The 12,531-nt window shown below is 55.9% G+C and overlaps 6 protein-coding genes across 6 annotated transcripts; 3 read left to right on the top strand and 3 right to left on the bottom strand.

The window, feature by feature from the left end:
- Positions 1-347: 347 nt before the first annotated feature.
- UMAG_05080 (uncharacterized protein) lies at positions 348-1,566 on the top strand (the record flags this gene model as incomplete). Its single annotated transcript, XM_011389855.1, has 2 exons — positions 348-665; positions 766-1,566. 2 exons carry the CDS (start codon positions 348-350, stop codon positions 1,564-1,566), a joined length of 1,119 nt encoding a protein of 372 aa, XP_011388157.1.
- Positions 1,567-1,874: 308 nt separating this feature from the next.
- Positions 1,875-3,111, bottom strand: UMAG_05079 (putative tricarboxylate secondary active transmembrane transporter; the record flags this gene model as incomplete). Its single annotated transcript, XM_011389854.1, has 4 exons — positions 1,875-2,374; positions 2,508-2,598; positions 2,699-2,934; positions 3,036-3,111. 4 exons carry the CDS (start codon positions 3,109-3,111, stop codon positions 1,875-1,877), a joined length of 903 nt encoding a protein of 300 aa, XP_011388156.1.
- Positions 3,112-3,942: 831 nt separating this feature from the next.
- UMAG_11778 (uncharacterized protein) lies at positions 3,943-5,357 on the bottom strand (the record flags this gene model as incomplete). Its single annotated transcript, XM_011390097.1, has 2 exons — positions 3,943-4,466; positions 4,550-5,357. The coding sequence occupies 2 exons, from the start codon at positions 5,355-5,357 to the stop codon at positions 3,943-3,945; spliced, it is 1,332 nt and encodes a 443-aa protein (XP_011388399.1).
- A 1,284-nt stretch (positions 5,358-6,641) lies between these two features.
- UMAG_11777 (uncharacterized protein) lies at positions 6,642-8,456 on the top strand (the record flags this gene model as incomplete). Its single annotated transcript, XM_011390096.1, has 4 exons — positions 6,642-6,885; positions 7,014-7,090; positions 7,213-8,095; positions 8,185-8,456. 4 exons carry the CDS (start codon positions 6,642-6,644, stop codon positions 8,454-8,456), a joined length of 1,476 nt encoding a protein of 491 aa, XP_011388398.1.
- A 1,019-nt stretch (positions 8,457-9,475) lies between these two features.
- Positions 9,476-10,957, top strand: UMAG_05076 (uncharacterized protein; the record flags this gene model as incomplete). Its single annotated transcript, XM_011389853.1, has 1 exon — positions 9,476-10,957. The coding sequence occupies one exon, from the start codon at positions 9,476-9,478 to the stop codon at positions 10,955-10,957; it is 1,482 nt and encodes a 493-aa protein (XP_011388155.1).
- A 489-nt stretch (positions 10,958-11,446) lies between these two features.
- UMAG_12299 (uncharacterized protein) lies at positions 11,447-12,312 on the bottom strand (the record flags this gene model as incomplete). The annotated part of the gene is made up of 5 exons (XM_011390111.1): positions 11,447-11,473; positions 11,545-11,658; positions 11,733-11,803; positions 11,893-11,900; positions 11,993-12,312. 5 exons carry the CDS (start codon positions 12,310-12,312, stop codon positions 11,447-11,449), a joined length of 540 nt encoding a protein of 179 aa, XP_011388413.1.
- Positions 12,313-12,531: the final 219 nt, after the last annotated feature.

The following is a 12,531-nucleotide window of genomic DNA, read 5'->3' as shown; positions in this document are numbered from 1 at the left end:
CTGGCTCTGGCTCTGGCTCTGCCGGCGCTATCCATGTCAAAAAGCGCAGTGTGCACCACATGCACTCGCCATGAGTCTGTCAGTGGTGCTCGTCACGCCGCTCAGCCAGGCGCAGACTCGTCCAAGATGATCAATCCTACTTAATCTGTCTTGTCTCTGCGCCTTGCGCTCTCCGCTCTCTGCTTTCCACTCTCCGCTCTCCGCTCCTCCCCTCTCTGGGATCTATACTTGCCCATTTTGGAACGCTTGGTTTGCGGTTCGGTTCGGCTCTGTGCGCTTTGGTTTGGTTTGGCTTGGTTTGGTTCGGATTCGCCCACTCTTGCAGCGACCAGATGCGCTTTGCAGGGATGAGTTGCGACGACGAGCGTCCTGCCAACATGTTTGATCTGATGGCGCCACAGTTGGCCTCGACATCGTGCAACGAGCACTACTTTTCCACTGCGGACTTGGGAGCTTCGACGTTGTACGCCACGACGACGGATGCACCAGCCACGATAGCTGGCATACTTACGCCACAGCCAGCGACGTTGGCTCCGATGTACAGCACGTGTCCGGTGCGTTTTGACGACCAGCGCTCTGCACCGGCATCCACATCCGTGTCGGGCAAACGCAAACACTCGGACGTGGAAAAGGACCGTCGAAGAAGCATTTCAAATGGGTTTGCGGTAAGTAGGCTACTTGGCCTCGTTGGATCACGCGCCAGCCGAAGCTCAAGCTGACCGAATGCGTTGAATGGTGCATGAACCTGTGCGTCGACTTGATCAGGTGCTGCAGAATGTGCTTCACAACGAGTCCAACGCTAAACCGATCTCCAAGTCGATTCTGCTCCAGCAGGCGTGCGACGAGATCCGCGAACTTCGCAAGAAACTCGACGCTAGTACTACCATCATCTCGCGGTTTGGTCTGGAAAACCTGTTCGTACCCACACCCTCATCCACGCATGCGTCGCCGCCGAATGCGTCTAGTCGAATCTACTCGCCCATCAACCAGGCTTCCGATGTACTGGCTGATACACGTCGTGCTTCCATATCGACGAGTGCTACGCCGATCCTGTATAGCGAAGAGAAGCGCAAGGCGAATGCGAAACGCAGACACTCGTACGATGGGTCGTGGCAAGCATCGGATCGTGGCTCGATCGACGACGAAGCCAGTGCCAGTGCCAGTGCCAGTAGCAGCGCTAGCTGTAGCAGTAGTAGCCACACGCATTCCGACGATACCGACTGCGACGACACCGACACCGACATCCCAGCCGAATCCGCACTCAAGGAGAGAACCAAACGCCACAAGGCCAGATCCAAGAAAGAACGAGATCGCACCAAACCGCGTTACAGACCGAAACCATCAACCAACCGTTCACCAACTCCGTCCTCCTGCGCTTCCAGTACGCCCAACTCGCCGCCCACATCATCCAACCGCAACCGCGACCTCCAACAGGCCATCCTCTCTCTCCTTCTCGAACTCCCCTCGCATCTCGAAGACGTCAAAAACAAAAGACGTGCTTCGCAACCAACCGAACTCGCCGATCCTTCCAGCGTAAAGTCCAGGTCCAAGAAACGTCACCGATAACGTGTCAAGTCGAATCCGTGATTCTCAATTCACCATTCTTAGTTAGTCCGCCACGCGCTTTGGTTTGTTTTTGTTTTTGTTTTTGTTTTGTTGCACACCATAGAAATGCAGGCATTCACAGCGACGAGTGACGATTGCAGCTCAGGAGAGTCAAGAGCCAAGAGCCAAGAGCCAAGCAAGAAGAGAGCACAGAGTCTAGATTGCGCGATCGTGAATGCAGTTCCAGGCTGGTTGCGAGGTTGGACCCAAAGATGCGACAAAGATATATACAGCAAGGCGGAAGGAAACACGCGAGGGGGCACAGCTAACTACGACTCGGGACCTGCTAGGAGCCAGACGACCTGTTCGTAGACCGAGAAGATGACGCCTCCGCTGACGATGAGACGCATACTGCGTGATACCGAGCCACGCCACAGGGCAGCTGCGCCTTCTGTTTTCAGGGTGTTGGTGAGACAGTGCCAGGTGGAGCGGTAGCGTGCAGCGTCTATGGCCTGCATGCGCGTTTTCAGCACGTCGAATGGCATCGTTCCATACACCGCGACTACGCCAGATGCCGCGCCGATCGAAAACGTAGCCAGCCAGTTGATCAATGACGATCCACTACCGTGCGCTTTCGGAAGCCAATCTCGCAGCGCAGAGTACGTCCCCAGCCGAATCGCAGATGCAGACCCCTGCCGCATCACTACCGGTACAACCCCCTGGTAGATGCCTGCCAACCCTTCCTGTCGTACAATCGACGCCGTACCACGCACAAGCCCTTGCTCGTAGCGTGGCTTGGCTCGCTTGCTATCATCGATCAGCTTGGTCTCTGTTGCGTACCGCACAATAGCCATAAGAAGAAAAATGATCAAACAAAACAAGACAAACATCCGCACCAGCCGGTCAGTTGGCGTTCGGGTGCGCGCAATTGCGTGGTTTGATCTACCGCTGAAGCCACTCACTGATCGTCTCGCTCGGAGTGACGGCAAAGATGGCCTCTAACGTCCCGGCGCCCATACCGGCAAGGTAGTTGCTCGAGTTGGACAATTTTCCCTAAAGGTCAACCGCCAAAAAACGGGGCAAACGTCAGCGTCGTGGAATGGCAAAACACGCTCTAGCTCGCACTGTAGAGCAGAAAGATGCGCCGACTTACTGTAGACTTGTTCTTGAGCATACTGCGGAAGTTTTCAAAAGCGAAAAATCGTACACCAGCCTTACCGGCATTGCCTACAACCATAGCGGTACAGCCTCGAAAGAGCCCCTTGGGACCTTCCTTCTGGAGCGTCGATCGGACCACCTCGATCGGAGATAGCCGCTGCTGGTTCCCGTGCACATCGCGCGGTGCAAACTGCGAAACTGTCTTGAGATACTCGATCGGAAACGTAGCGACTGATCCACCAACAAGCCAAGCGACAACACAAGCATTCGGTTCCGGCTCTTGGTCAGATCGTGGTGATTCGTCATTTCGTGTTGGCGCCAAGTAAACTCACCTCCTTCAACAGCGCCGGCTGTGGCTCCTGCTACTACTGAGACGCTAGGCGACACTTTACGGCCAGACGGCGGCATGGTGGATGACGAATCTCAAGAGCGTGTATGCAAAACTTGGAGGCAGAGCTGGTGAGGACAAACGCATCTGTGATTCGACAAGCGCGAGTTTTATGGTATCCACCAGCTCAGCAGAACCAAGACGAATCCCAAGATGCGCGCACATCCACCACGTTCTGCCAGCTGGATCGCAGCCAAACCAACAATCTAGGACATGGAAATCTTATCTCGACCGTCGAGCAGCGTTGGCTGGGCGGGGGTGCGGCCAGTGCTGATCCGAGCATCCGCTGAAATTACTGCCAACACCTACTACGAGTCGATCCATTTGTCAGGCTTCCAAGTCACGCTCGCCACCGCTATCGATGGGATTGCTTTCACGCTAACTCGCGCATAGACTTTCTACCAGCTTCCGTGCATGATATGTGGCGTGGTGACATGCAGCCATGCACGTTTGTGATGTCTGAACGACGTGGATCGCATCATACTTTCACGGTGGGGGGGAGTTTCAGCGTGACCGCAGTCGTCAGCGTCACCACACCGCCTCGTGCAGTGCGATTTTGGTTTTTGGATTTTACGCTCAGCACGAGCATGCCTCGTGCACACCGCGTGACTTGCCAAACATGCTCTTGCGCAACACAGCGTAACGCAGCGCTGGCTGCATAGCTCTCCCAAGTCACGCTTGGCGCACAAACATACAGACGCACAACGCACAACGAACAACGAGCATGTCTGAAGACCGACAGGCGTGATTTCATGAACACCTTTACATTTTCACACTCTGCCAACAGCTTGGGCATCCAAGACGCAAAACAGGGATGCGTAACTGTGGGTGTGGGTTTCTATTTACAGCAACTAAGAGAGGCTGCGGTCGGATGCGTGTGCATCGCTAGCGCCGTAGCTGGCTACGATGTGGTGGAGCGCGGTATCGCACCGAGACACGCATTGCTCCTTGTTTTCGAGCGCAAGCATGTGTGGAGCCTCTACGTCAGTGTCACTAGGCTGTATCACGGGACGGTACGCTGCATCGAACAGGTTGTGCGTGTCGGCGGGCGTGGAGGGCGAAGTGAGCGGTGAGTCGTACGAGCGCCGCCTATCTGGGGTGGTGTAGTAGACGCGAGCATGCGCGATCAGCGCGATGGACCGCTCTACCACTGCCACATCCACGAGCGACTGCGCCGCATTTTCAGGCGGTACGAGACCCACCTCGAGCACGCCGCTCGGATGCTCGATCGAAATGCGACGCTGAGACGCGCTACACGCCGAAGCACGCGACGAAAGAATCTCGCACACCACGCTTCCGTCGATATACGCCGCCCCGGCCGTACAGATGGCACCCGTCACCGCATGTGCGTTGTGACAAGCCTTTGGCGTAAAATCTGTCGACCATCTCCAACACGAATCGTATTCGTCAGCCACTAGGTATCAACGCTATGCGATCTCGAACAAATACTCGACTTACAGCGTGCGGTAAACGTGGTCGTCTCTGTACCGGGACCGATGAGCGAAAGCTTGGGGACTACGCTACCAGAGACGTCGCCGAGACCCATGCGTCGGCCCGCCTCGAGCCGAACGCGCTCGAGCCGATCAAGGAGAGCAGTGTTGGCGTTGAGCGTGGCGGGCGCCTCGCTACCGGTGATACCAACATCGTGCTGACGAATGAACACCACGGGGACTGCCGAGTCGATGATGGACACTTTGAGGCCGTCGATCCAGTCGCTCGCATTTCCGGTGGGCAGAAGCTTCCCAGTGCACGAGCCCACCGTGTCGAGAAAGCGCAGCCCGACGCGCGCCGAAGGACGCTGCATGTGCATATCATCAATGTCATCGTAGTGAACGCGACCGTTGTAGACCGGGATGACGAGCTCGGAAGCCTGTCTGGAGTTGAGGTTAAAGATGCGAACCAGACAAGTCGTGTCCGACGGATGCGGTTGCACCAGACCTCGTTCAATGGCAAATGCAGCGACGCCCGACATGAGATTGCCGCAGTTGGGGGCGGTATCGACAAAGCGCTCAGTGATGCCGACCTGACAGAAGAGATAGTCGACGTCAAACTCGCTGCGCTGTGTGCTAGCAGAGACGATGGCCACCTTGGAGGTCAACGAATTGCCACCGCCCATGCCATCGATCTGCAATGGATGACCAGAGCCCATGATCGAGATGAGCGCCGCATCTCGCTCGCTTGGTTCAGCGGGCAGATCGCTGGCGAGAAAGTAGAGCCCGCGGCTGGTGCCGGCACGATAGATGGTGGTATCGATCGGATGCAACATGGTGAGCTGGGTCGAGTCAAGACCGACATGTGTCGACAAGCGTCCATCACTTGGACGGTGAGGTTATATTTACCATCGACTCGTGACTGTCTCCTGTCTTGACTCTGGCTGGTTCAAGTGACTGGCAAGCCAACGTGTGACGACTCGTGCTTTTCGCGTGCTGCGCTCGAGTATGGTTGGCGGAGCGTGCGAGTCGTGAGAGGCTGTCCAACAGCGCACTCGACGCACTCGACTTGACTGGTCGGAGCACGCGCCGGTCACGCTGACGCACGACAGGTTCGGGTTTTGAAATATATTCCCCATTTTCACGTTTGTTACTTATTCACGATTATTCACATTCACGATTCATGGTTATTCGCGTCAAGTTGGCCACAGTCCTGAGTCGCAGATCGGCGTGGGCGGCATAAACGCTTCCAAAAAGGCGCTTAATCTAAATCAAAATAGCGCAATTTTTCGTGTTTTGATCAAGTTATCCACAATTGTTTTCTTTTCTTTTATTAAGATTTCCTCCGAGGATAGAAGGATAGAAGGATGGATCGGATTCGTGATTCAGCGATTCGTGCTGTGTACGCTAGTCCACTCGCACTCGCACTGACTCACGACTTGCTTCTACTAGGTGCTGCTAGTGCATCGCTCTGTGGCTTTGGGACTGTTGCTCACGCACAGCCGATAATCACGAATGGCATTTCTTCGGACACTTCGGATTTGCGAAATAGCGCACAAGTGATACCGTAGTAAAAAGTCCAGTGTAACGTATGTGACGAGTGTGGATTGCGTATTTTCGCAGACAAGGAAGCGTCGTACAATCGTGAATCACAAAGGTGAATTGACAGTTTATCGCACTCGTTTGGTTAGCTATCTAGCTCAGTCGGCTTTGTGCTTTGTGCTTTGTGCTTTGCGCTTCGCACTTGTCTATCATGCTGAATCAATCGTGACTGGCCTGCGTATCTCGTTCACAGTGGTCCTCTTGTGAATGCACTCGATGCCGCCAATTCACGACCCAACAACGGTGAAATCAGCGCTCGTGCCTCTAGTCGCCGAAGCTTGCCAAGTTATTTGCCGTAGCGTAGCTTTGCTGGCTTTAAGCTCAAGCTCGACGTAAGCATCGACGTTGATATGCTACCACCACCATCATCATCATCATCATCAACCACACACATCTGCACTCGAATCGACAAACGTTTGACATACGTCTTGGCTATGAGTGGCTCCGCTGACATGTTGACATGCTCTCACGCAGCATCAACACCCGACGCCAACAGCCGCAGTATCCACCAAGTCGAAATGGACCAAGCCGATCATTCCGGCGTCCCAGACGACGCTGCGCTCGAGGAGGCGCCCAATACAGTACCGATTCAAGAAAAGAGCGCACAGCCTCACGACACGCAGCCGTACTGTGCATTCACGAAGCGGTCCAAGCTGTTTATCGTCCTCACCGTCTCTCTTGCCGGCTTTTTTTCGCCGTTTGCCATCAACATTTACATCCCTGCCCTGCCCCAGATCGCCGGTATGCTGCATACCTCTGAAGGTGAGTGAAACCTATCGGCTGAGGCGCGAAACGTGCAGAGCAACCGATTCGGGAGCCGTCAACTTGTTTTCTCATTCACCTCTGTCCTCCTTTCCGCTTCTTCTCTTTCCCCCCTTACACCTTGCCAGCCGCTACCAACGTCACGGTGACCGTCTACATGATTGCACAGGGACTTTCACCGGTTATCTGGGCTCCTCTCTCGGATGTGAGTAGCCAAAATTGCGCTCGGTTGGCTTTAGCTTGGCGTGTCTCTCTCTGACCACATATGCAAGCGTTTCTTGCGTTTTTTGGGCTTGATCTTGTCTCGATCTTGTTGATGCATCACAGGTGTTTGGGCGCCGACCGATCTACATCTTGACGTTTTTCATCTTTTTCATTGCCAACCTCGGGCTGTCGTTCACCAACGTCTACTGGCTCTTGGTGGTGCTGCGTATGGTGCAGGCTGCAGGCGCGTGCAGTGCGATTGCGATTGGCGCTGGTACGATTGGCGACGTTACTGAGCGCAAGGAACGAGGAAGTTACATGGGCTACTATGCGCTTGCGCAATACACGGGCCCCGCCATCGGACCGGTTGTCGGTGGCGCGCTTTCGCAGAGATGGGACTACCATGCTACGTTTTTCTTCTTGACGGCGATCTCGGGTCCGTTTTTGTTGTTCATGCTTCTCTTTCTCGTTGAAACGCTTCGAGTCATTGTTGGCAACGGCAGTGCAAAAACGTCGGGCATCTATCGCCCCTTGGTGGAGCCCAAGCTGCAACGCTCGATCGCCAATGCGCCTCGGCCTGGCATCAAGAACCCACTGCATGGCACGCTCGATTTCGGCTTCCACCGTCCGTTTTTGGTGTTTGCGCGCCCCGAGACCAGCCTAGCCATCCTGGCTTTTTCGATGGTATATGCGAGCTACTACTTGTCATCTGGTTCGCTGCCGTATCTGTTCAAGCAGGTGTACGGTCTGGACGAGCTCCTGATCGGCGTATGCTTTGTTCCGAGCGGTGTGGGGTGTGCGGTGGGCACAGTGCTCGCCGGCAAGATCCTCGACTGGGACTATCGTCGTGCGTTGGACAAGAGCAAGCTTGGTGTCAAGGTGACGCGCGCAAGGTTGCAGTCGGCGTGGATCTACCTGCCGTGCTACTGCGCTTCGCTTCTGGCGTACGGATGGTGTGTTCGTGCGCATACGCATATCGCCGCTCCGATCGTGTTTCAGTTTACACGTAGGTTGCAGACCCACTCGCTCGGCTAGATACTGTACTGCGATTGCTGACCATGCTTGTGTGCTGTTCGCATTTGGTGATTTCTACAGTGGGCATGTTTTCGACCATGTACTTTACCAATGTCAATACGCTCATTGTCGACCTGTATCCTGGCAAAGCGGCCAGCGCAACCGCAGCGGTCAACGTCGGACGGTGCTTGCTCGGCGCAGTAGCAGTCGCCGTGGTCCAGCCCATGATCGACGCAATGGGCGCCGGCTGGACTTTTACGCTCGGCGCACTACTCACACTGATCGTCGGTCTCATCTGCCAAGTTCTCATCTACCTCTACGGCGAAATGTGGGCAGCTCGCAAACACTCGTGATCACTCACGCCTTGACGCCTGGACGCTTTGACGCCTGGCAACACTCACGACTGGTGACTTGTGTACATTACATACGTGATGCCAATACATTTCCTCCTTGGACTCTCCCCAACGCAAGCCTAGCTTGAGCTCGCCTGCTTCTGGGTTTCTTGAATTGGCTGTGTCGGCTGCACGACTTAGAGACTCTCCTGCGTATGGACTGCCTGGAACTTTGGGGACGTGCAATGAGCGAGCGTCTGCCAGAGACTGTCCATCTCGCTTTCCGCACGGCACCAACAGACAAGAGAGCGAAGCGCAAGCATGGCTGACGTCCGAGTCCTGAGTTGGTCAGATCCAAGTTGACATTCACCATCACGATTCGCGATTGGCGTGCATCAGCTAGAAACAGCGACTAACTTAGCTCGCAAGCACCACACAATCGACGCAGCTTGCATAGACAAGGTGCAACAGGCGTGATGGACGTGGGGTGGCATGATGCATGCTTAGCGCACCACTCACGAGTTGGAAGCGTGACCTGCACGCGCTGCGGCATTCGTAATTTACAGATTCACAACCACCAATTCGTGACTGAGCTTTTCGTGCGCCTTTTCAGTCACGATCGCGTTATCTTAGCCGACGACGACCAACCAGCATCCAGCACGATGTACGAAGCGCGAAGCACGAAGCGTGATGCAGGGTCCAGTCGTGAGTCGTCGTTGGTGTGCGTGAGCGTGAGTTTTGGCCATTCTAGACTTTACACTCTGTGACTCTCCACGCTCCGCTGCGCTCCGCAGCGCTCGGCTCGGCTTGGCTCGGTTCGTCACGCTCGCGACGCATGACCTTGATCATCACCTCAACCTGCGCCCAAACCAAAGTTGGCTTGCACGCTCTTTCGTGTTGGTTTGGTTATCGACAGCATCACTTTGACGGATACGACACATATAAAGTGCACTCGAGCTTGCTCAACCATCATGCTGCACGTCCATCGCACATCTTATCTTCTCTGGCGTCCAACCGGCTGGCTTTTACGTCGATCCAGTATGGCACCTGCACTCAACGCAAACCCTACCACGAAACGCGACGAGCTGAGCGCTCCGTCGGCATCGCACAAGCTCGGCATGTCGAGCATGGCGAGCAGGGCGGCAGGCGGCGGTCTCAAGCTCACTGGTCTGCCCGATCTCTCGGACTCGGCAGGAACGCTGAGCGACATTTTCGGTACGCCGCAGATGCGCGAGATCTGGTCGGACCAGAACCGTGTGGCGTGCTATCTCGAGATCGAAGCGGCGCTCGCGATTGTGCAGGCGGATCTCGGGATCATCCCCAAGAATGCGGCACACGAGATCGTCGAACACTGCCGCGTTCAAGAGATCGACTGGGCTCTGTACAAGCAAAAGACCGAGCTGATCGGCTACCCCGTGCTGGGCATCGTGCAGCAGCTCGTCGCCAACTGCAAAGATGGTCTCGGCGAGTACTGTCACTGGGGCGCCACAACGCAGGATATCACTGACACCGCCACCGTCATGCAGATCCGCCAGTCGCTCACGCTCGTCAAGCAGAGACTCGACAGCATCGTCTCGAGCCTCGAGCATCTCGCCGAGCAGCATCGCAACGTGCCCATGGCGGCTCGTTCCAACCTCAAGCAGGCGGTACCGATCACGTTTGGCTTCAAGATGGCGCGCTTCCTCGCCACGTTCCGCCGACACCAGCAGCGTCTCGTCGAGCTCGAAAAGCGCGTCTACACGCTCGAGTTTGGCGGTGCAGCGGGCAACTTGTCGTCGCTGGGTGACCAGGGCATTGCGACGCACGATGCGCTTGCCAAGATGCTCGACCTGGCGCCCGCCGAGATTGCGTGGCACACGGAACACGACCGCTTCGCCGAGGTAGGTACCTTCCTCGGCCTGCTCACTGGAACGCTTGCCAAACTCGCCACCGACATCAAGCTCATGTCGCAGACCGAGGTGGGCGAGGTGGGCGAGCCGTTTATCTCGAACCGCGGCTCGTCGTCGACGATGCCACAGAAGAACAATCCGATCTCGTGTGTCTACATTCACGCGTGTGCGGCGAATGTGCGTCAGGGCGCTGCAGCGCTACTCGATGCCATGCAGTCTGATCACGAACGTGGCACGGGTCCCTGGGAGATCATCTGGGTCCAGCTGCCACTCATGATGAACTGGACCTCGGCCGCTCTCAACAACGCCGACTTTGTCCTGCGCGGCCTCCAGGTGTTCCCAGACGCAATGCAACACAACCTGGACCTCTCGAAAGGGCTCATCGTCTCGGAAGCCGTCATGATGGGTCTCGGTAACACGCTCGGCCGTCAGTACGCACACGACGCCGTCTACGAATGCTGTCGAACCGCGTTCGTCCAAGACAGACCGCTCCTCGACGTCCTCCTCGAAAATCACGAGATCGCCTCCAAACTAGACCGCACCGAGCTTGAAAAACTCTGTGATCCCGCCAACTACCTCGGCCAGTGTTCGCAGTGGATCGATCGCGTGCTGTCTCGCCCATCGTCGGCCTGATACGTGTACCTTGTTGGCCTCCCTCGTTGACGTCTGCTCCTGTCCAATCACGAATCTTGCCATCTCATCCGCACTCTTCTGTTGGCGCGTGTGCCTGAATCGCTGAATTCCATTCCCTCCACGCAAACGATCAAAGCGCTCCAAGTGTGTCAGACATACGCCACACTTCAAGATGCAAGCACAAAGACGCAGCAGTCCGCAACCGCGATCGGATGTTGGTGCACGCTTCGTGAACACGCCGTTGGGCGCCGTTGGGCGCCGTGTTTCGCGCCTCCAGATCACATGAGATACCACTCACGAATGTGCCCGTTGTAGCCCCCTGAGCAACCAGCGTATATATACTCATGTACTCATCACACTGGTTGACAGGAATCTCATCGCTTCTTTCTCATATTTCAACTGCCACACATCTCTTCCGAACACGAGCAGACGTTTGTTGGATCTTGTGCATTCCCGAACCAGCTGAACTCAGGAGATTTGTTGGAGCGTTCACTTTGCGTCTTGGTACGACGAGAGCTGGAGAGCAGACGTGTGTGTTAGCGAGGCTTGTTTGTATTGCACTGAAAATCGCGGGGCTTGGCACTCACCTCGATCAGGTTATTGTCGGGATCGCGCACGTAGATGCTGAGGATCGGTCCGACAGCACCGGTGCGCTTGACGGGGCCCTCGACAACTTGGATGCCGTGCTCTTGCAGGTGTTTCTGTCGAGAGCTCAGGCGTCAGCTTAAGGGCGCCTTGCACGGATGCACGGGTGCAGCTAGTACACGCTTCTTACCTGGGCGTCGGCGATGCTGTCGTGAATGACGAAACACAAGTCCTGGGATCCCGGTTGCGGGACCAACGCCTCTGAAGACACAGCCAACCGTCAGTACATGCATTCGCAGCCACGCAACCACCTACATTCGCCGCACCACATGCGCCGCCTTGCAACTTACTCGGTTCGCTGAGCCGAGACCAAGCAGACAAACAAAGTCGGTGTCAGTGGCCTGGGTCCTTGTTGAGCTGCTTGCTGACCACACACCACACTGTACTTACAACTCTTTGCCTTTCTGGTGCAGGTTGATCTTCTGGGAGCCAAACTCGAGCGCTTTGCGCCCTTGTCCGAACTGCACCACGCCCATGCCGAGGCGCGTGTAAAAGTCAATGGTCTTGTCCATATCGTGGCAGGTGATCACCAAGTGATCGAGCGACCTGACCGACAGCTGGCGCTGCTGGCGCTGCTGGCGCTGCTGCCATGGTGCTACTCCGAGTGCGCTCGGCTTCCACCCGCTTGGCAGCTCCAGTTGGTGAACTCGCGCGGTGGTGGCCCACTGACTGGAGCGTACCACGCTTCTGGCCTGGCTAGAACGCAACATGTGTGGTGGTCTGTGAATCAAGTCGTGAGTCGGACAAGCTTAAGCTCACCAAACGTGAAACCAAACGTAAACGTCGGTAGTAAGATGGTAACGATTGATCAAGCTCGACGCGTCGAGCCAAACACGAAAGTGTGTGAGTGATCCATGGATCACGCACGGCATTCGCGATTGCTTGCTTGGGTGTTTGGTCGCTCGCTTAGCCATAACGGTGAGCGGTTG

This window comes from Mycosarcoma maydis, chromosome 4 (genome assembly GCF_000328475.2).
Source record: "Mycosarcoma maydis chromosome 4, whole genome shotgun sequence".
NCBI lineage: Eukaryota > Fungi > Basidiomycota > Ustilaginomycetes > Ustilaginales > Mycosarcoma > Mycosarcoma maydis.
The sequence above is the reverse complement of the archived record's forward strand: the minus strand, read 5'-3'. Positions and strand labels throughout refer to the sequence as shown.